Source organism: Excalfactoria chinensis, chromosome 17 (assembly GCF_039878825.1).
Source record: "Excalfactoria chinensis isolate bCotChi1 chromosome 17, bCotChi1.hap2, whole genome shotgun sequence".
In the NCBI taxonomy this organism is placed as follows: domain Eukaryota; kingdom Metazoa; phylum Chordata; class Aves; order Galliformes; family Phasianidae; genus Excalfactoria; species Excalfactoria chinensis.
Genome location: NC_092841.1, coordinates 7,014,334 through 7,037,766, shown reverse-complemented (window position 1 = coordinate 7,037,766; position 23,433 = coordinate 7,014,334). Strand labels below are relative to the sequence as shown.

At 48.3% G+C, this 23,433-nt stretch overlaps 1 protein-coding gene across 4 annotated transcripts in view; it reads right to left on the bottom strand.

Annotated features, from left to right (window-relative positions):
• Positions 1-4,048: 4,048 nt before the first annotated feature.
• Positions 4,049-23,433, bottom strand: part of AXIN2 (axin 2) — a 45,135-nt gene continuing 25,750 nt past the window's right edge. For 3 of the 4 annotated variants that reach the window (XM_072351647.1, XM_072351646.1, XM_072351648.1), the window contains exons 3-11: positions 20,802-20,942; positions 15,651-15,753; positions 13,561-13,701; positions 12,858-13,354; positions 12,532-12,714; positions 12,017-12,247; positions 11,265-11,360; positions 9,861-10,028; positions 4,049-5,936 (exon numbers count right to left, since the gene is read on the bottom strand). In XM_072351647.1, the coding sequence (XP_072207748.1) occupies positions 5,810-5,936; positions 9,861-10,028; positions 11,265-11,360; positions 12,017-12,247; positions 12,532-12,714; positions 12,858-13,354; positions 13,561-13,701; positions 15,651-15,753; positions 20,802-20,942 (1,687 nt within the window). In that variant the 3' untranslated portion in view covers positions 4,049-5,809. The remainder of the gene's footprint in view (positions 5,937-9,860; positions 10,029-11,264; positions 11,361-12,016; positions 12,248-12,531; positions 12,715-12,857; positions 13,355-13,560; positions 13,702-15,650; positions 15,754-20,801; positions 20,943-23,433) is intronic. The other variant, XM_072351649.1, reaches the window with a different exon arrangement.

Sequence of the window (23,433 nt, the reverse complement as noted above, 5' to 3'; positions counted from 1 at the left end):
AACCTAAATTGGCCCTTCCTTCCTGGAGTTCTGCTTTGATCCGAGCGTTTGAATCTCAATGCAAAACTCAGTGTTTTTGGGTGTTTTTTGCATGGCAACAATGTGCTGCAGGCTTTAACCCCTCCCCAGCCATCCTGGCTCCATGCCCTCACTCTCCATCTTCATTCCCAAATCGTCTTTGTTTTCCAGCTGGTCTCATAGCATCTATCCCAGGATGGATGCCTCAAATACTTTGCCTTTATCCTGCTGGAGCAGCTGGGAGGTTGCTGTGTTCACGGGTACAAATTGCTGCCCAGGGATGCTCAACTGTTGCATCTTGTGCACCCTGCATCTGCCAGCGTGATCCTTTTAATGCTTGTACCCTCAGAGGAGATGCTGTGGTTTGCTGCTTGCTGCGAGACAACTGGAAGTTGTTGTTGTGTTTGTTAGGCTGCGCAAAGCCTTCAGAGAGGTAAAGATTTTAGGAAACAAATGCTTCCAGAAAAGGCACAAACCCTTTGCTCCAGGCTCTGCTGCAGCCATCTGCAGACATTGGGGTTTTTGGAGGACTGGGAGGTTTTCTGTTGCACTCCTTGCTGTTCTTATTTTGGGTCTGGATGGGATCTTGAGGTGTACAGCCCTGCAAAGGAGATACTGTAGGCCCCATCCATAAAAGTGATTTTAAGACAAGATGTAATGGCCTTAAATTGTGACAGAGGAGGTTCAGGTTGGATATTAGGAACAGTTTGTGGGGACGTGGTGCTGAGGGCTGTGGTCAGTGGGTATTGTGGGGGTGGATTGGGGTTCCTTGGTGACCTTGGAGGTCTTTTCCAACCTTAATTCTATGATGCTGAGCATCCCACTGGGAAGCAGAGGGGATGGAAAAGCCAAGCCCTGGCCATGCATCCCATTTATTCTTCAACTTGTAGTGTATGCTGGGGGGGAAGAGAGCTCTCTTTGAGCTGTCATAGAAGAAGGTGAGAACAAAGGCTGAGACCCCACGGAGGTAGCACCCTGGCTCCAAGCTCCTGGGGGGGACAAGGCAGCACCGGGATGGGGTGCGGGTGCTGCGCATCAGGGATGCTGAGGAGGTGGCTTCAAAGCAGGGTGAGCTGTGGGGTTCTGAGATGTTCCAGACTCCTGCAGGGCTCGAGACAAATGTTGAAAGCCAGAATTCCCAGAAGGTCTTTGTTTTCTTTTTCTTTTTAAATAAAAAAAATATCTACCTGTCAAGTCTTACAGAAGGAAGCACTAAATTAAAGGGGACAAGGTTTACAGGGCTTTCTAACCTAAAAATAGATCCTCTTTTGAAAGAGACAGAGGGCACTGCCCTGGGAAGTCAGCTGAAGCTGCCTGGACTTGTGCTACCACCTCGATCTGAGGTCCAGAATTAGCTTCCTCTCCTGCTGTGTGGGTTCAATGCTCCCTGGAGATTAAACATTCATTTAATTTAAAAGAGAGCCTAAGACGTATGGCACGCCGTAGTTTAAATGTTAGTAAAATTCAGCTTTGGATTCTTCCTTGTGATTTGCGGTGGGGTGATGAACCAAGGGGAGGGTCTGGGTTGTGACGGGGCTGGGACAGGAGCTGGGAAAGATGGAGAGGGCCTCAAACAGGGCTGCTTTTGCCTTCCAGAACTTGTCTGATCTTTGTACAGAAGGTGAAGGAAGGTGGTTTGCTTTAAACCATTCTCCAGCCTATCTCTGTGTGGGTGTTTCCTGGGCTCTGCGATTCATAGGTTTGGAAGCAATAGGGTTGGAATCTCATTTAAAGACTGAGCGTTCTTTACGGTTTTTTTTCCCCTTTTTAATTAATCTGAGGTTGCTCCTGAGGCGGAGCAGTTGGATGAAGGAACAGGAGGTTAATGCAAGGTGAAGGTGGAAGGGGGTGTCATTGCTGATACATCACAGCCGGGTTGGACTGGGGTACCTGGGAGGAGCAGGAGGAAGTTTGCATGGGGCTGCTGCAGTGCGAGGCACCCTTCGTCCCCAGTGCTGGCTCTGCTCCAATCTGTGGTCTAATTTATGTTCATGAAGGGAAGGATGGGGGGTTTTGTCATTGTTCTGGGGACTTTGCTTTGCTGTCTGAGCAACCGGCATGCAGGAAAGCACCACGAGGTTACAGAGAGGGCTGATGTGTACTTGGGATGCTATCCATGGCATTGGGCTGGGGACCTCCTGGCCCCTCTGGCAGATCGCTTGGTGTTATCAGAACTGGCCTGGCAGAGGAACCCCCCCCCCCCCTCCATTCCTATTATGCCCCATCCCTGCTGCTGCTCCCCAGTGCTGCAGCTGGGGTTGAACAAGAGCGCTGCTTGCTCCTGCAGCCGGGGAGGCTGCGCTCCCTCAGACGCTCGTATCTCTGTGTCATTAAAGCCGTTCGAGTTCGGCTTTTAGAGTTGTAACCACACAACTTTCCCACGCTGCCTTCGCAGCACAACGCCGACAAGACAGGCCCGGATCAGGGGCCTCATCCCGCGTCAGGCTGAGAAACAAAACGTCTCTGAAGCGCTGAAGGTAGCGGAACATTTTCCGAGTGTCACATTTTAAGGTTGCTTCTAACGATCTCCATGTCCCACTTATAATTGAAACAGAAGAGAGTGTTCACTTTTCATTCATTTTTAAAAGACTATTCAAATACCCTTTCATCTCCGCTAAACAGCCTGCCATGTATTTGAAGCCATTTTATATTTTGTTTCTACAGACATCCAAAAAAAAAAAAGAAACAACAGAGGTGAGTATTTTGGAACATTGATAGAAAGATGCAAAGGCTTGCGAGGCGCTGAATGGCTTCAAGCTGCCTCCAACACATTCATCTTCCCAAGAAGAATTAGGCACAGTGTGATTCATTTTAATAGCAGAAGAAAAATAATACTACGATGTAGTGCTAAGTTCCCCACCTTTGATGGCAGACTAAAAGAAAGAGAGGAAAAAAATCTTTCTTCCCTTATGTTGCTGAAGTCTCCCTACACCCATCCGTTATGTCCAGCTTATCAATTAAGACGAACCCCATGAACTTCAGATGGTTTTTAAAACAAGGCGCCGTCCATTTGAATGTGTAAAACTGCCTGCAGCTCCCTTTAGCTGTGGGATTCAGTTCCAGGCTCTGTGTACTCGGTGTGAAGTTGAGCCCTTTGATAGAAGTTTTACTGATGTTTTAAATGAAGTCTTCTCATACACACAAAATAACCCAGATAATTTAAAACCTCACAGTAAAAATAGGGTGGAGGAAAAAGGGGGGAAAAAAAGAGTAGTCGGTGCCATTGGTCTAGCAAAAGAAAAGAGGCTGGCTTTGGTTACCAACATGACAGACCAAAAGCCTTTCCACAATTGCTTTCCCAGGGTTACTTGCTAGAGATGGGGAAGGTCTGGGCAACAGCTGGGAGACAAATCCAGCCCTGGTATGGGCAGCTTTCCTCAGCAACAAATTAAGGTCATTCATCTATAAAATAGGTTTTGTACCATAAAGACCAGCAAGAGGACGGGTGAGCAGCTACCAGCAGAGCCAGCTCTGGTGCCCACAGCTTAGAGTCACAGAATCATTCAGGCTGGAAAAGGCCTCCAAGGTCCTCAAATCCAACCTCATCCCACACCCACTGTGCCCACTGCCCACATCCCTCCGTGCCATATCTCTGTGGTTCTGGAACACAGAGCAATTACACCTGGGCTGGCACAATCCCCTCCACCCTCCATCACCTCTGTCCCATTGCTGGCTTGCAGGAGAGCTCCAGCACTGAGGCTTCAAGAAATCACAGCTGGCTTCCGCAACCCAAGTCCTCATCTGCTATCAGCCCTTTCTCCTCCACCAGCCAGACTGAATTTGTGTCCCAGCTACCTGGACGAGCTGTAGGTGATTTAACCACCGTGCTCAACACAGCTTCAGCCTTTGTCATCGCTACCTGAACTGCAATGCTTCCCAGCAGGAATAGCTCCTGACCAAGCAGGGCAGGGACGGCAGGCAAGGCTGAGCTCTGCTACTGTTTCCAGCTACTACAAGGTGAGAAAGAACCTTTTCAGGCAGCAGAAGTTGGAAGGATGGGGGAGGGAAAAAAAAAAGGCAGACCATATTAATTTGAAAAATATAAAATTTTAATAAAGGCTACATCTCTTAATTACAATAATTATTGTACCAAGTATTTTTGTTTTTTGTTTTTTGTTGTTTTTTTTTTTAAATGAAACTCTTTATAATGCATAATTTACAGTATAAGTAGAACAAAATGCCATGGCAAAAGTCATGAGTACAGGACTTGTAATAAAAGGCATAAAATATATTTATACATAAACCCCTTAAACAAACAAGGGAAAGCTTGAACCCTGAATATAGGGCGACGCATGGCCTAGTAACACCATGCAGGCACAGGTACTGTACTGATTAAATTTAAACAACACTAGAGATAGTGTATTAATATTTTCACCGTACGTTTTCTACAATATATACAGACTTGCACAAGGTAGCAATGGCAAACAGAATGCACAGATTAACTTAATCAACACAAAACCCAACTGTAGAAATGCAAGGTCTTGGGAAAGGGCCGCCGTGTCCTTGCACACGCGCTCGAAGCTTTGCAAAGGGCTGCAGGGAGCTCTGCTGGCACCTCCCATTGGCTCCAATGGTCACTGTGAGGGTAAGGCCAAACAAAAACCAAACACCCAACCCATCCCCCCCCCCCCCATGCTACAAATCACAAACTCCACAACCGTCTGCAAATACTCCCCATCACAGGTCTGTGTCCTTTGAATGTAAGTAAGTTGTGCTAACAAGAATGGCTAAAAAATTAGCTATGTGGAATACAAGTGGGTTTCTAACCTGGTTTCTGTGCCGTGTCCTTTAGGTGCGCTTTGTATGACAAGGGAAACTGGATGGCTCCTTTACAGCCCTCCCGCAATCGGGTTTTGCTCCAGCTCGCCTCAGCGCAGACACCGGACACCGTGCTGAACCCTCAACCCTGACAGCAGCACAGCAATAAACCTCACACCTCCGAAATCCATGGAGAAAACAGCAGGTTGGCCTTGCCGTCGTTACATTGCAGCTAATGGATTGAACGCTAAAGACCTTTATTTCCAATCAGAGCAGCATACGTTCAAATGGCACCGGTCTCAAGATGAACGGTAGGACAGTATTTTTAATATCGGGTTTTTTTATTATTATTATTATTATTATTATTATTATTTTAGAGAAAGTTTTCTCTTTCACTTGGAGAAATGCTGGGCACGATGTCGTTCCTTCCCTCCTCTCTCTTCAAAAAAATAAAGATTAAACTAAAGAAAATCATGAATGAGCTCCTGGCCACACTCCTAAGCTTCAGATAGTGGGAACAATATACAAAAATAAAATCATCCTTCCTCCCATCACGTCACTTCCCAGCCCCTCTCTTCTCCATTGTTAAAGCAGCATATCCAAAAACTGGACTTAAGGGAAAACAGACTGTTCAATAAATATCAATAAGGATTACTGTTAAGGTAAGCTATACATAGTTTCTCTTAGTCCATAGATTTCAAATCCCCGGGAAATCATATATTATGTATGGAAGTCTCTCAAACACGGTCTGCATCTCCAATAGCCAACAGTGGTCATGTTTTTAATAAATAGTTCGGGGTTTTTTTATCATCTCAGTACCCAACTCATGAATAATAAATGCCATTTTTTCCTCTAAGGCTAATTCAGCAAAGTCTTCATAGACTTCACTTTTTTTTTTTTTCTTCATTGGTTCAAAACTTTCCTTCAGAGCTTTTTCTGTTTCCTTTTTTTTTCCTTGTCATCACTACTGTCGTGTGTCCAAAGACCTTTTCTTTTTTCCTAGCTTAAATTTTCTCAAGAAACACAGATGCCATCAATCGATCCTTTCTACTTTCCCAAGAATCCTTCCTTCGTACATGGGCAGAATTGTTTCGTCTTCCCAGATCTCTTCAAACACTGCACCGCAGTCAAACTCGTCGCTTGCCTTTTTGAAGTAGTATCTGTGGCGAGGAGAATTAGAACACGGTTAAAAATCAAAAGGTAAAGTAAAGAATGCTTTGGCAGTTCTTTAAACCACAACATTTCCAATCTCTCCCTTCTAGGACGCTACTCCAGCTCCCAGCATGGCCAGGAAAAGCCTTGGGGCTGGTTCCATATGAAAGCACTGCAGGGCCAAGCAAAAGGGATGGCAATGGGACAGCAATGGGATGGAAGGAAAAGACACAACAGCTTCTTCAGCACTGTGAGTAACCCACACGTGTTGGCAGGGGATATCCTCAGCAGTAAAGAAAATTAGAAAGCGCAGTGATTTCTGGTCAAATATCTTATTTGAAAGAATAAATAAATACAATTTCAAAGCGAAGAGTTCTTAAGGTTCCCCTCTCTCCCCACCTTCTTTCTTTCATGTGTTTTCTTGTTTCAAAGCGGAGGCCCGACATTAAAATTAGCAACTGTTATTAAAAGGAGAGGCTTTTTAGGCATACAGAGGGATTAAAGGAAAGCCTTCCCAGCTTCCTGCAATGCAGAAGCTGAAACTCTGTGGTACTTCTACAGCAAAACTGGGAGCTTCCCATTAGAAGCAACAAAATGCCTAATTCCCATCTCCATTTTAAATGACTGAAACTACTGTATTTGCTTTCTGACGCTTCATAGCGGTCACATGCAAAGAGCAACCCCGGTCTAGCCTGTAAGATGTGACACTGGAAGGTCAAGTAGCAGTGTCCTGCATTCCTTCTCTTTTGCTCTGGGTCGTTAGATCATGAAACCAATGCTCCCAAAGACAAAAAGTACCCCCACCCCTCCTGTGTCAAACAGTAAGGACCCCTCTATTATCCTGAATTAGACCGTTCAGCTTCTTGATTAAAGGTTCCTTTTATCCCGTTTCTAGCTTTCTTCCTTCTAAGGCTGCTTAATTGCATATGCAGAAATGAAGGGCTTCCATTCAGAGGGGTAGCATTTAGGGAGCCTGTCCGTCTGCCGCCGTGCACCTCCTCAGCCATGCCTGCTCCTTGGAAAAAAGGGCTTTGCCATCTCATCCCCAGAAATGGAAAAATCTCCATCAGATGGATCACCAAAATAAAGCCAGCGCCTGAGGGTGGCGGATGGTTGCTGGGTGGAAGAAGGGTTTTGCAAAAAAAAAGGGAGGAAATCAAGCTTCCTTTTACTACCCAAACTGAAAAGCCAAGGCATGCTCCTATAATCTGGGTGTGTGAAGTAGTGATGGTTGTATGATGCATTTTTAAAACCAGGCAGCAATGCTGGCTTTTAGACCCATCTGTTTCCTAGGATATGTTAAAGTTGCTTTGGTAGGGGCTAGCTACAGGCTGGCTTTTTGGTTTGAGGGGCTGAAGCAGCTCCATTTAGTCAAGGCACGTTTAGGGTTTATGTTAGTCAAGTCATCCCAAGCCAAACTGACAACATGTTGTGTCCTTAATGGTTCAGCAAGGAAAACATCTTATACGAGCTCCTTCACAGGCTGTGCTCGCTGCCGGCCGTGGCACAGCTCCCACCCCGTTAACACTGCAGGTCAAGGGCACAATTCCCCAGGCCAGAAGGCTTGAAACAAAACCCAAAACAGGGAAAGTCTGAATGAATTACAAAGAACTTTCTCTCTCCTTTCCCATTCTCCGCCCCTCTGCAGATAACAGCCACTCTTCCCAATAACTTCCTCCCCAAGCCCAAACGCTGCCTGTGTTTACAACATTTTTATTGGAGAAAACATGCTGTGACCTTTTACATAATTACAACCTTATTTCACAGAGAAAAGGAGCAAAAAAAAAAAAAAAATTAAAGAAAAAAAAAAAGAAGAGGAGGCAAAGCAAAATCCTCCCCCACACCATCTTCAAACAAGGCGCCCAGCTCTTATTTGCTCAGAAATGGGCTTTCCATTGAAACATATTTTATGTGGCAAGCTTTGCTCTCTTTTTTTTTTTCCCCTCCCCTCCTTTTTGGACATCTGGTACCAATAGAGCCGAGCAGGCCTGGCGTTACTGCTCTGTTTTGAACCTCTGCCACATTAAGATTACCCGACACCACCCAGTTTTTGTGTGTGTGTGTGTATGTTTGTTTTTTGTTAACGCCATCAGCATTCAATTGCTGCTTAATGCCTTCATTTTTGGGGCTGGGGGGGGAGCAAAGCAGTGAAGGCTGTGGGGCTGCCCTATGGCCAGTGGGCACAGGCCTCAATGCAGGGAGGAGCAGGGCCTGAGGTACCCGCCTCAGCAAACTGATTCAATCAATAAAGAATTTGGAGAGTCGAGCATTTATGCATGTCTTTGTGCATTAAATGAAAGGCAAAGGCTTCAAAGACATGCTTATTAAATGTGCCTTAAAAAGAAATCAATGCCAGATGTGACCAAAGCGGCCTAGTTAGTGCCTCCCGTAACACACATGCCACTCCGGGCACTGCGGCCTTCTTCCCTGAAGGTCACCCGCAGTTTCACTCAAAGTCCAGCCAAAAGTCAAAGCTTAGATCAAAATGATTCCCTGGAGGTACACACATTTGTGTAATTAGTTTCACCTTGTGTCTGTGCGAGATAAAATACTGGGCACGTACCCAAGTTCCTTTTATAAATTTCAGTATTGTCTTTACCCAGGTGTAAAGGGGTGAGATCTAAGCAAAACATTGTTTCATCCTTGTCAGTCACTTAAAAACATTTTCTAAAGTAATTACACTCTGACAAGGCACAAATAATTGCACCTGGAGGGGCTTTCAGGCCACAGAGGCTCCAGTATCTTACTCCAGCACTCAGTCATCGCACAAAAATTGCTACAGAAAGCAAACATTAAAAAAAAAAAGGACTTTTTTTTAAGGGGGGGGGGAGTTGGAAAATAGAGCAGCAGCAAATCACAGCGAGGCTCAGGAAACTGGGCTGCAACTGGGCTCTGGGGCTGCACCTGTGTTTGCAGTGTGAGGAGGTGCGTGGTGGGCCAGGAGAGGCTCTGCAAGCTGAAAAATGGCACAAGGGTGAAAGTAACACCAGAAGCTCTCCTGGAGGGTATCCAGGTTGGGTGTACTTGCAGGTTGCTGCCATCTGATGGCAGCTGGGCGGGCTGCAAAGATGGTTTTTGGGCAGGACTGGCAATATTTCAGCCCCAGCCCCACTGGGTGGCATCCAGAGACAGACCCTGGCTCAGCATCCCTCAGCCCGAGAGCTCCCTGGGGTGAGTTCTGATCCACATAGGTGGAATTTCCAATGCTAGAGACAAGCCAGCTATGGTGCACCAGCTGGAAAGTCCTCTTAACAAAACAAAATGACCATTTGGAAGTTAAATGGGAGGCTGCCAGTTACAGGGCAGGCTGCCTGGCTCTTTGAAGAAGTGCCAAATTCAGTGCAAATGCAATCCTTCAAGCTGGACCTTTCCCCCCTGCTCAGCCTGAAGGAGAAGTGGCAGACAGATGATCCCACTCGCACCCGAATCCACTGGGAGAGTGCAGCAAAAGCAGCCAACAAAGACACAGCCATGGGAACAGGAACAGCCAGGAAGCAGCAAACTGGCTAAACTGGGCCCTGGCAACCAGACACGTGGGGTTTGCTGGTACTTGAGGAGGAACCTGGTATCACTGGTGGATTTTTCCCTATAGGGTAGAGTTTTTTTTCCCCCCTAACAAAGTGAAAAAGCTTTTCAAGAGCTGAAGCCTACACCTCAGCTACATGCCCACTCCCATGCAGCATCCCAGCTTTGCACCTATCGGATTTATGGCAACAGTGTTCAAACAACCAGCAGGAGCTGGTGGGGCAGAGGTGGCACTGTGCCCACTGCTCTATCCCCAGGTTGCACTTGGTTTGAGTGGGGAAAAAACATCAACAGGCTCCAAAAGGTGACGTAAGTGAATCATTGCGGTTCGATCTGCAAAAAGATCTGCTGATCCTTTTGTCTCATTTCAGTACACGAAAGAACAAACGAATTGCAAAGATTCTTACCTATAATTTCCCTTTTTGCTCAGCTGTTCTTTAAAGTGCCCAAGTGTCAGGCTCTGGGCCTTTAACATCCTCCTGTAGGGTATTTCTTCTCCACAAAAAAAATAGGTGACAACCAACTCACTAGACTGAGAGGTGTGAACAACCGGGAGTTTCTTTGGCTCTTTGTGACTGTGAAACAAGAACAAAACACAACACACAAAAACTCTATTTTTCCATCTGAGAAGAGGCAGTTTCACCGCGCTCAGTCTACACGTAGCACTGGTCAGAATTACAGTGGGTGTGACCTGCAAGTCAGATATTCCTGCACTCGAGGTGAATTTGTCATGCTGTGTTTGCACAGCACTTAGCCCTGTGGGATGCTGGGTTCTGACAGCAGCTCCTGGTCGCCTTTGATGGTGGAAATATCAGCATCACAAAGCGGCCAGCCTCGGGGTGCATCTGGGCAGTGGAGGCTCAGCCCCATTTGCTGGGTGTGAGAACAGAGGGATGGAGAGGAGGAACTTGCTAGAACACCAGGCAGCAGGACTGATGGCTGGGTGAGTGTGCACAGGGCTCACCCCACTTCCCAGACCAGAGCATCCAACATATCTGAGTTTCATTAACAATCAATCTGCCTTCATACAAAGCATCTGACAAGCCTCCTAATGCAAAGAACTAACTGCAGCCAACAGCAGCTAACAGAGCCAAATCACTGCCAACCCAGGCACCTGAGGAACAAGGTGAGCTTATTTTCACCCACCAGCAGCAAGGATAAAAATCAGCTGCATCTTGTCATTTGAAAAAAGGAACAATTCTTAAGGAATAATTAAAACAATATTGCGCAGCAAAATGGCAACGCTCTGGTGAATGCCATGCAGCCAAATCTACAACTGCTTCTGAGGCAATGTACACTTGGCATGTCAAAAGGTCACAAAGTGTTAGTCCACAGTAATTTAGTCTTCCTAATTTGTTCTAAGTCTTTGTAGAGTGGCTTCAGAAAAAAAAAAGCTGCTAGCAAAGACAGCTGGTGGACTTAAGGTCAACCAATTAAAAATGAAAGGCTCTAGTCAGGTGGCTCAGTCTGGACTTCAAACATTACTCATTGCTTAAGATGAAGAGGGTAAGAAAGAAAACTTTAATTATTTAGGCCATTTTAGACCTCTCTGTAGCAGATTTCTTGTTAAAAGAACCATCCTGTAATTAGACTAATCCAATCTTTGTCCACTTTACAGGAATGCAAGTTAAAAAGAGCCAGAGACAAGATTTGAAAATGTTTTGTTCTTCCTTCAAGAAGAATGTTGAAAAGACTAAACTTCAGATAGAAAAAATTCCTGTTTTTTTTCAAAGCACGATCTATTTAATGAAAATATAATTATTACTATACATGCATATTTCCCAATCCTCTTACACGCGTGCAATACTCACTCTTCTGTCGTTAGACTTGCATTGCAAAAAGGGGTGCTTCCCCCCTGTACAGCAGTGGAGTGGTTTCGATCCCTCTGCTGATTTGAGGTTGAACATCTGAAGTTGGAGGGGAACACATGGGGGAAGAGAAGGAAAAGAAAAAAGTTATATATATATATATACACACACACACACACACACACATATATATATATATATACACACATATATATATACACACTTAAATTGTTGAAAGACCATCTTCCTAATTGAAATCTTGAAGTATCAACCTGTGCATGTTGTAAACAATCAAGGGAAGAATTAAAACTGCTCTGGGCTAATGATCGTTCCATACCCAAATGAATGATAACCAGCCCCAACTCTCCACTTGGTACGTAGCTGGAGTCCATCCCAGAGGAAAAATGGGTGAATTACAGCCATCAAAAGAGTGGAAGTAATACCCTGTGATTCAAACTATTTGTACTGGGGTAGGGTGGGGCTGGAATAAGGAGGCTCATCCCTGGAGCCTGCCCAAGCTGTGCCATCATGCAGCCCTACAGTCCGGCCCCGTTCCTGACCTGGACCTCTACCTAACAACGGGAAGAAGATGCCACCCATGCCTGCTACAGCCCTACCAGCCCTCAGCTTCCACTTGAGTGAAGAAGAGCACAACCCAACACCCAGCAACCAGCCCTGCTTGAGGCAAACCCACGCAGCTCCCACATCCCAGCACCGAGCCCAGCCGGAACATCCCATCCTCCCAGCAGCCTTACCGTTGCTTCTGAGGCTTGGAGACTTCGGCGAGCCGACGGCACGCTTCCTCCAACTGGGCGAGGGTGTTGGGTGGGGTGAGCGGGGGCATGGCGGGGTCCTGGATGAAGGGGTGGGCAGGCTGCGCCCCACGCGGGTGGCTGCTGGGCCCCCAGGGGTGGTGGCGGCCGGGGCGCTCGCTGGGGGCCCCCTTGGCGAAGTCGGAGCTGTAGGCCTTCTTTGTGCTTTGTGTGCTTGGGGAGGGGAGGAAGTCGGGTTAGAAAAGCTGGAAAATATGACTTTAATAGCAGCTCCTATTCTGCTCACTCCCTCTCAAAAGTCTGTCATAACATGAAAGGAGGTTTATTGCCAAAAACATGACATTTTTGTGGTTTTTCTGGTTCTGCGGAACAGCTTTTATATTAAACCGGAGGACCAAAGAGTCTCATTTGTTTTTAGCGATTGTAAAAATAGACAGCCCATGTAATATATAAATATTTACCGGGAGCGATATTACTGTAGACAGCTGCGTATTTACCTATGGGGCTTGTGCTTATTTTGTCTCTCGCTCTCCAGCATCCACTGCCAGACGTTCTGTGCCCGGTCTGCTTCACCGCCAGGTAGCTGCACCCCGCTGGGGCCGGGCAGCCCTCCATCCCCAGGCAGCAGGGCAATGCTCTCCACTCCTCGGCCCAGCCTCTTGGTCAGCGTGCCTGTCCTGCTGATGGCGAGAAGGGGACAGAGCCCACCATTATTAGCCTGCAATCAGTCCCCTGTGCTGTCCCCCCACCCAGCCTCACACAGCCCCATTGCAGCGAGCTGATGGGTTTGGGTGGGTGCAATGTAGAAAAGCTCGTGGCTTACCCAAAGGGCTCCAGTGGAGGGAGAGGTGGGTCAGTGCCTTTCAGGTGGCCTTTGCACTTGGAGAAGCAGTAGTAGTCACTGCCTGCCGGGCAGCAGCACTGCACCCGCTGTGCTGCCTCCACCTCGATCTGCTCTTTCGTCTTGGGAACGGCGTGATGGTGGATGTAGTGATGGTGGACGTGCTTGGTGGTCTGCTTGGTGATAAATCCCTTACCCAGGAGGGCGCAGGTGGCTGGTGAGGCAGTGCTGGGCTGCAGCTTACCCCCCAGCAGGTGGTCGGGGGAGCGGGCACGGGGGCTGTGCCGGCCCATGCCAGGCGACTGGCAGCCAGGGGTCTTCAGCACACGGGAGAGGTGCTCATCCAGGATGGCCTGGGGGTCCTCCTCGTAGCTGCCAGATGGCAGGAGTGAGAGCGGGTGCTGCTGATGTTGGGGGTTCACCATCTCCCGACTGCTCTGCAGGCTGGTGGGGAGCTCCAAGCCCTCCTTCTCCTCATCCTGGAAGGAAAACACGGGTAAGAAACAGATGCAAAGGGATGGGCAGCTAGTGAGGGTGTGCCCCCACAGCTCACCCGATACAAGACCCACTTTCCTCCCTGTACTCTTAGCCCTCAACATGGGCAGTATGCAGTCCCTGTGCCCCCCCAGCCCAGCAGCATGCAGCAAACTCTGCCCAGCCCCGGCAGGGCTAATCCTCCTCCTACCTCCTTGATCTGCTGCAGCCTCTCCTCCAGGCAGTCCATGGTTTCTTGCTCCTGCTTCAGCTTCTCCAGCCGGGAAATGAGCTCTGCAGCAAAGGCAGCCGGCTCCACCGGGGTCATCTCCTTGGGAAGGCGGTGGGTCCTCTACAAGGAGCAGGGACAGAAGGCACAAGGCATGTTTAGCAGGCAGTGCAGGGCGCTTAGCTGGAGCAGCATCGCCGGCCCCGCTACGCTTGTTGTGTCTCCATGTTTGGATGAAAAGACGACCGCAACCAGGCATGGTCTGCTCTGGATTTTTATGAGCTAGTGCTGTGGCCTCATGGAGTGACATCCTCCCCACCAGCGTTTGCCTTCGGCAGGAGCAGTTGGTCGCACTCTGAGGAACCCCGCTTGTTCTCTCTGTAGTACAACCAGCCCATCAGTAGCTACTCTGAAGTAGAAAATCTTCAAAGACTGTTGTCAAACATCAAAAAAGAAAAAAAAAAAAAAAAAAAAAAAAAAGGCAAAAAAAAAAAAAAAGAAAAAAAAAAAAAAACCTCTGAGGTGGGAGGGAGAGACTTTAACTCAAGGAATAAAGTGAGTATAAACAGAAAGGAGTTGGAAATTAGAAAAAATAAGATGGGGGAGAAAAAGGGAAAGGAAAAAAAAAAAAGTCAAACGGTTGCAGATCAGAGAAGTGCTGGTAATTTATTTCCTGGCTACACACTGGGCACCTTTGAGGTAGTGTTGTCTCAACAGTGTCCTAGATCTCTTCCCCCCCCCCTCTCCATCTCTTTGTACAGAAAATGAAGAAAGCTGCTGCAGGCTAGCGGTGCTACACTGCTGAGCTTGGCTGCCTCAAGCAGATCTATCAAGGGAAAAAGGGAACATCTCCAAATCAAGTGCAGAATATAAAAAGGCAAAACGAGAATTTCTGCCAAAAGAAGCAAACATGGCAGACAAATTGGGGGGGGGGGGGGTGAAGGGTGAAAAGAAAAAGGGAGGAAAAAAAAAAGCACCCACCTGACTCTACCCTCCTTCCTGCCACCCCCACGCAGCCCCACTCCACTCCCCCCTCACCCCCACTTTCACTCTTTCCCCCCCCCCCCCCCTTTTGAAAGCAGAAAGCTGAACTGCCAACTCTTTCACATCCTAACCACCAGATGAGGTGGGGCCTCTCTCCGGCAACCACTTAGCTCCAGAAATGATGTGAGGGTAGAAAAAGGCCACTCTGCTGGAAATTGTCACTCTTACACAAGCTGGCTCTATTCAGTCCCTGATCAAAGCACTGCCTTACAGAGAAAGTCGATTTGCACGCCCTGGGACAAAATAATCTAATTTACAAGCTCAGGCTATAGAACTTTCTTTATGGAGGAAGGGAAAAAAAATACCAAAAAGAAAAACCACATAAACCAACCCCCCCCCCCTCCACCAGAAACATCATCTATGATTTCTTGCTGCTTAAGACAGCAGAAAGAGGAATTTTAGCATATTAATCTCAAGACAAGATGAGTTTATACTTGTCTGTGTAAACAGTTTATTCACTGCAGGAATCAGGAGTCTGCAAGTCAACGGAATTAGCCAAGTCGGTGAGTTAATTTTCAAGAGCAAGGCTACTCCACAAACTGGATCCCCTCAAAGTAAAGCAGCGAAGAGTTCTGGAGGCACATATTGGCTGCAAATGTTTCTCTTTTGGGAGAGCCTGCTTCCTGCCAGCATACAGACGGTGGGCTCTGAAAGCTGAGGGTAACGATGTGCACGAGGCAATGATGTGCGTGTGGCACAGAGGTGTCAAGGTGGTGCCTGGCTGCTGCACCTGCAGCTGAGGAAGGCTCTGCTGGACCTAACCTGAACATCCCTGCTTGAATTAAACCAAGGTGCCAAATTCACGGTCATCAATGAGCCTTAATTAGCACTTGGCTTTCAAGGAAGGACCAGACATGACTATGTGGGTTTCTGAAAGGATGCTCAGAGCTCCCACTTGGCATCTGACAGCTTCTCTTCAGGAAAACTGAAGAGATCCCTGTGTAAGGATGGAATCACTTCTCCCATGCTCCATCCTCCCCATGTATCCTGACTCCAACCCAGACCCTGCAGCTCCCACCTGAACTTACCGGAAAATGAGGTAGAGAAACTTGACCGTTGGCCTTAACACTGCGATGCATTTCTCTCTGGAGCTGCTTCTTGCTCCCAATTCTGTACGGGGGGATCCCATCTCTGCACATGGAAAAGAGGTCACCGTCAGCTGGGGCTCCCCATCCAGAGGGAGGCACAGATCAGCCACACGCAGCTCCACGCGGCTCTAACCAAACCAGTTCTCCATCACCTCCAAAATAACCCAGTCATGCTGCAGGCCCACGTTCTCAGACATCCTGAGCACTCTGGATGTCACCTGGAGCCAGGATAAGCCTCCAACATCTGTTGGCTTGGGAGAGGCCCATCACCATCCACATGGATGAGAGGTAATTAAGTAAAAGATACAAAGCAAGCTGAAGGGAACTCTATGTGAGAAGATGCCCAGAAGACCCCATTAGCTTTACTACTGGGACAACTTACTGAATGGCCCTTCCATTGACAGCTTTCTGCTTTTGCTCTTTGGCTTTGCTGCATTTTTCACCACCAATTTAAGCTCTCTGAGATCACAACTTTCTTCCTGCTCTGAAACATCCTATAGGACACTGGCACTAATGGAGTCAAAAAGGAAGGAGCTGATGATGGACGGCCACCAAAAAGCTGCTCCCCATCGCCATCCCCAGGGCCCTACTTGAGCTCTGTCACGGTTCTCCTGCCCTGAGGGGGAAGCAAATGTGGGCCTCAAACTTCAGGCACGATGTTGTTCCCATTGGCCATGCCAGTCCCTTGCCAGGAGCCCAAGAGTAGAGACCTGGTGACAACAGCGCACTACGTGGCCGGCTCAAGACTATGTGGGGTATTCTCACCTGGCCATGCAGGAAGTTACCCCAGTTGGGATTAAAGGGCCTTCCATAGAGAGCAGGGACAACAGGAAGAACATGCCTGGAAGTCTTGAATGTCCAATTCCACCCCTTCTCTCAGACTTACTGAGAAACTTTGATCTCTGGTTCAGCCCTTTTCACCCACCTGCCCCCACACCTTATTCATCTCCTGAGCAGAGAAAACAGCTCCAAGAAAGCCGAGGTGGCACAGCATCACCCATGTCACCTCCTGCTCATGGTTTTAAGTGCACTGCTTCAGGCCTCTGGGAGGACCAGAGCCAAGCTTTCAGTCACTATTAATAATAAGCGACTGTTTAAATGAGCAAAACTAAGCTGCAAAACCCAGAGTGAAGTGGAGGAGTAATTTCATCTCCATAAACTTAAAAAAATATTGATAATGACAGAGAGCATGTTGGGACTGTGACAGTCCCCAGTGCCTCAAGGTTATCATCAGCCTCTTCCAGATGCAGCCCATGAAGGTGTATGACATACAGGAGCTCACTGTCCCCATTGCACAACACGGGACTGCAGGGTGCTTTGCAGGGAAGCAGTGAGCCATGGTCACTACTGGTGGCCCCCAAGTATCCTGAAGGACACCTGAAGTACCTGCATGAGGCTGGGGGAAGGACGGAGAGAGCAAATCTTGAGCAAAGGACAAATCATCTGCACCTTCAGACAGACATCTGCTCACTGCAGCCGACTGAGACATGGGTGTCTTAGGGAAGAGCATCACTATAGGAAGTAAGGAGTGAAACAGACATTCTAAAGGTAAGTAAAAGTGCCAGCATGCACACAAGCCATGCATCCAAATACAAAGGCCAAATCCTGTTAACAACCAATGGAAGAGGAAGTGTGCTCTATCAGCAGTTGTCCAAGAGGCCAGATGGGGAGGAGCAGGGAGGGAGCACAAGGTTCATACTCAGCATGGGGCACCCAGGGACATGACCAGAGGGTGTGAGTAGCTCCCACCTCACTCCAGCCTGCAAGGGAGATGCTGTCCCCAGCCTAACACTGCAGCCATCAGCCATCCCTGTAGGGTGTCCCCATGCTTTGGGACCATCCCTGCCCAGCGGGATGCCCCAGGACAAGCAACGGAACAGGAGCAACTGACTTATGCTGTCCTCGCAGCCAAGCCAGGTGACGTGGCTTGAAAAGGAAGAGGAAAAGCAATGTCCTGCAGGAGCTGACCCTCTCTTGATTTAAGATTTGCCCTTGTTCAGGTCAGAATGAAAGTCACACTTTCCCCCTAAATCTCCTCTGGCTGCAAAGCCCAAATCAACCCTCCTGCTCCCCGCTTTTACAGCCCTGCCTCGTCAAAAGAGTTTTTACAACTTGTATCGAAGTGCAGAACTAAATAAAGAAAAAAAGAAAGAAAATAGAAGGGATTTCACTGTGATGAGAAGGCAGCAGCACAGCATAGGAGGAGAATGAGGAGGGACTTTTATAGCCAGTGTGACTGGGGGAAAATGGACAACGGCAGGTGAGGAGGGAGGAAGAGCTGAACAAAGCGTGGTCACCCCCTGCAGCAGGGACAGATGGATGGAGCTGGAGCCAGGCTCAGTACAGCAGGAGGTACTGTGGGGCACAAACCCCCCATGCCAAAACAGACCCCAGTCACGATGAGGAGAAAGAGCCTTTAAAATGAAGATGCAGTGCTTGGCCAGAGGATCCTGCACAGAGCACAGCCTTAGGGTCAACCTGAAAGTGCTCCTCTCGGTGCAACCTCTCCCTGCACCCCAGCAGCAAACTGTTGCACTCACTTTCTTGGCCATTAAAAGCTGCAGGCTGAAGAGCTGCAGGGTTTAGGCACTAAATAGTAGAGTTTAATTATAAACATCTCAGCTAACCAGGCTGGGGCTAGGCCAATCTGTTTCTGGGGGAAACACTAGCTTGAAGTCTTCTACCCAGTCAGCTGCCATTTAAGCTGAGCCAATTATCTTAGCCTTTTGACTCAGATGTGCCTGACCTAACCTGAATGTAGTTTTACTGCTGCTTTGAAATATCAGACTCATGCGCATATGCATTCACTCCCATCTTCATTTGGCAACGGCTCTGAAACAAGCCTCTGATCTTGCCAACATCAAAAGCCTGGTTTGTAAGATAAGGTAATATTTGAAGTTTGCTCAGCAGCATTCCCCTGTGTCCAAAGTAAATCCATAAATAAGATATAAGCAAATAAAAAAATATATATATATAAAATAAAAATCCCCTTTCCTCTCCCCCACCAATCAAGAAATGGAAATAGAAATCTGCATGATGCTTTGTGGCCATTACAAAACACACACAGGCTGCTCCCTGACATCCAGCACAGAGCACCAAGGCCGCCTGTGAGCTGCTCAGAGACCTCTCCTAAATCCAGTGCAGTTCAGGTTGAGATTTATTTGGGCAAACCTGACTTCTGCAGCAATGCCTGACAGACTTTTCCAGAACAACTTTTTCCTCTCCACTTGATACCAATATGAGCCGAAAGAACTCATTTGCATTCGCACTGATGACACAGAACAAAACCAGGGCCCCCGTTGAGGAGCAGCAGAGCTCCCAGCATAGCACAGCACCGCGGGGCTCTGCCAGTGCCGGGACAGGCTCACCCCACAAAGCTCCTCCTGCCAACCTGGTGGCGGCCAATTCTCCATAAAACAACTTGTCCATCAGCCTTAACTTCAGCTGTGCCTCCTCAAACACCAACTCACAGCTCCCACCTCCACCGTGCAACCAGCCTGGCGTTGCCGCGCCATCCCCGGACCGAGCAGCAGCGCAGCGGATGCATGCTCCAAGCCCCTCGTCCTGCCCCCAGCCGCCCCCCAACCTGGAGCTGCAGGCAGTTTAATCAGCCAAGCTTCCCCAAACTCTCACAGCCTGCACGGGCCATTGTTACGGCAGGAAAAAACAGGCAGGCTCCTTTCATGCGCTGCTTTATGGGGAGCTCCTATTCACTTGTTCAAGGAAATTTCAAAGCGGGCTGCTACCCTCTTATCCCCGCTAAGCTCCCCTGGACTAACAATGGGCTGAAAGCGATTCAGTTAAGCCTTTCATCCACCATGCACTTTATTTCTCACTCAGTGCTCTCATCTGTATAAGGCCTACAATTGGCATTGCTGTGAAGAGAGGGTATAATCCTAGCCCTGTGAATCCCAAGTGACCCTACACTGGTCCAGAAATGACTAACCCAATGAATGCTCTGTTGACACATGATCACATACAACCAGAGCCAGTAAGAAGAAATAAAGTCACCCTATGATTCAGCTCTTTTATTTAATGCCAATATTGTTCAATAAGGGAATCTGGTGGGACAACAAACTATTTTTTTTTCCCGTAATATCAGTTCAAAACACGCTTGTGCATTAAGAAAACAACAACAACAACAAGCTAAATAGAAAGCTTTTGTTTACGCATCAAGGATTTTTTGGTAAATCCTGTTTTCCATTGTGCATCATCACTCAGCACTGCCGATTAAAGATACAACCAGCATGCAAATCTCTTGGAGGAGCACATAGGATTCAATGCCACATCCGATAGGCACAGGGGAAGGTTCAGCTCTGGGATGCAGACGTGGAACACAGCACTGTTATCTGACAGGCTGCATTTCGGGAGGACTTGTACTAAAGTGAAGATCAAGGAACGCAAACAGAAACATCTGCCTTCTCCCCACAGTTGAAGAAAGGGGTCCTTAAGGGCACTATGTGAGTCTTACTGACTTCCCCACCTCCAGACACAAAAACACCATTCCTCTTCTGCTGGGGAAGGAAAACTGTGGGAGGACACTCCAACTCTGCACACTGCTCAGTGGTGAGGAGGAAAGAAACAGATCCTGACACAAAACCATCCCTTCCCTCTGCAACCAACACACTGATCCAGGCAGCTCCGTTCAAAAGGTTCTTTGAAGGCTGCCCCAGCCACACCAGCTGAGCAGCTATTTGCCCCTTCAGGTCACTGGCCCTATTAATGTACATTCTGACATTACCGATGAACCTTAATTACAGAAAGTGCTTCCTACAGGAAGTAATCTCCTCCTCTTTGATGACTGATAACTAGTTAAGGAAGCCTGGCCTTAAGACAAAAGGCACAGGGAGATTGCTCCTTGGGTTAGTCAGGCAGTACTATAAGCATAGGGGAAAACACGTTTGCTCAGCTGCAGAGGGGTTCATCACCTCCTTCCATCCGATACCCACGGCAACGGCACAAAGAACGAGGCCACCAGGCCTGGCTGCCCTCTGGGCTTGGCAGGACCCACAGTTACCAACAGTGCATCAGTACAGCCCATGTGGAGATGGTGCACCCCAAAAAAAGACCGAGCCAGCATAAGATACTTACACACTGCTGTCTGTCATTGACATGGAGTCATCCGTCAGGGCATCACTGGATATTTCACTATCGTTTGCACTGGTTGCTGGGGCAAAGACATAGCCAGAACTCACATGGTAGGGGTTAACAGGATCGTTCCTCTTGAAGGACCTAGAGACAAGCGAACAAGAACCCAGTTATCAGCCAGGCTTGGGCTCAAGGACAGCACATGAGCTTAACACCAGCACTCTCCATACAGCATCCCTTGAGAAGCACCAAGCACCCACTGCTCACAACAGCTCCCTGCCAGGAGCCAGGCAACAACTAGAACACGCTATTCAAAAGCACCTACAGCCCCGTGTTAGAGACGTGACTATTGGCACAGGACACACAGCTCAGAAAACCCCAGGAGATGTCCCAGGGCATTCTGATACCTTTGGAACCTTGGTCCTAAGAGCCTGGTGCTGTACTGCAGAAGCCAGCAGGAGCTCTGCCATCAACAAGCACCGGATCAAGAAGTTCATAGCTTGAACCCTACTGAGGACCAGCTCATAAATGCTTAAACCTACTCTGAGCAGAGGAGGTAAGGCTCCTTTGGGTTATGCTATCTGTGTATTTGAAACAAGAGAACTGCTGAACAGGACCCCCAGGCATCATGGCTGCAACCTGCTGTCCCAGGTCCCCCCTGAGAGAGGTGCCATCTTCCTGGCACCACAAAGGCCCACTTTTAAGGTGAACCTCCTCACCAAACAGCATGGGATTTCTTGTGCTTAGGGCTGGGTGAGGCAGGAGGAAGGCATGAGGGCAGCATGAGGGCAGAAGCAGGTTGTACATGGAAGGGAACAGCTTCACCCAGAGAAGCAAACCCTGAGCTTGGCTGAGCCCATCAGCACCACCACCCATCCCTGGGCAATGCCGGGAGCTACGATGGGGTCACTGAGCAGAAAACCTCCAACTCAGCTGGGATCAATCCCCTATCTTGGCAGGCGATAAGGGGATTATGGCGGGGAGGTTTGAAAGCTGCGTGTTAAGGTGCACATTTTGTTCCCCTGAGATGGAAGATGGGGTTGTTAAGCTTCTGCGTTTGTATATCAAAGCAAAGGGCCTTGTCATCTGATAAGGACTGCTGATTTTAATAATTAGGGCCACTTACCCAGGACTTGGGGGCCTAAGGAATGTGCCAGCAGGCTCGGCAGGTTTTTTAATGGGCTTTCAAGCTCCCCCACCCCCACGGCAGGGCTCTGGGGAAGTGGTGGGATGCAACAGAGCAGCCCTAATAGGGGGCAGCAGCTGCCCCACTGCTGTGCACCCCTCCCTTGCAGCATGGGGCTTTAACAGAGCTTGGGTTAAAAACAAAGCAAGAAAAAAGGGGAAAAGAAAAAGTTAAAATAAAAAGGGAAATGAAAAAAGAAGAAAGAAGAGGAAAAAAAAAAGGAGGGGGAGAAGCTGGGCCTCTCTGGTATGAGGTGCCGGGCTGGGGCTGCTGCAGGTACTCAGCCCAGCCAGGGCTGCATTCCTTTCCAAGGGAGGCCAAGGCACCACTGATGGGGAGATCAAGATGTTAGAAAACATATAGCTGCAAAAAAAAAAAAGAGATAGCGAGGAATGCCACAGGAAAGAAGTTAAATCTTCAAAGATAAATTAATTCCACATGTGGGTGAAAGCTAAGTTATCCCACTGTTACTACAAAGGAGTTTGCTAAACGCATGCAGCCTCCTGCTCTGATTCAGAGGGATGTGAAGTCCCTGTGACACTGCGTGGGTCCTTGGTGGGCTTCCAGGGGATTGAGCAAGGGATGCAGCTCTTTCCTAACTGTGATTTGAAACCATCGCAGGTCTTGAGAGCACACATAGGGATCACAGGGCTCAGCAGGGTGGGCTGCTCCATGGTCCTGGATTGGGATGGGATGCTCCTCGAGGATCATGGAATGGGATGCACCAGGGTCCAGCACAGCCCTCCCCAGCTGCCCCAGAAGGGCCACATTCCTGTGCTCTCCCAGCAGCCTGCACTGGGGGGCGGAGGCAGCAGCTGCGTATGAACACAGCGCAGGGTGAGGAGGTGTGTCCAAAACAGCATTTGGAAAGATATAATTAGAGAAAGTGGACAGAACTCACTCCTCTTCCCCCCCCCTCAGTGCCAGCCTGCAGCGCTGCTTCCCCTACCAAAACCTCACTGATGAAAAGCCCCCAAGGAGCTTCAAGGAGAACATCTGATGTTTCTCAGGCTATTCTTATCTGGACGCAACAACACACAGCGTGCAGCTCTCCCTGTGCCACGTTAGGCCACGGGTGTATCAGAGTTCAGGGCCATCATGATTGCAGGAGCTCCTGGTTGCATCCCCTACTATCAGAGGGCTATTTCAATGTGGGGTTTTTATATTGCCAAACTCTGCTTCTTCAAAATAAGAGCGTTCCGGCACTTCAAACCACAGATGTATACAGAGAGCAAAGGAAATCTGCCAGGAGCATTTTGAAGGCAGAACTGAGCCTCATTAAGTACTTTCTTGGGACAAACATCATGGGGCGCTCACAAGTTTCAAGGCAAAAAAAAGAGAAACGGCACAAACACGGGGGTGGAAAAAGAATATGCTTTTTTTAGAAGGATAAAAAAAACAAACCAAAAATATTAAGAAAACGACATTAATCACGGCCTCCATGCTCTA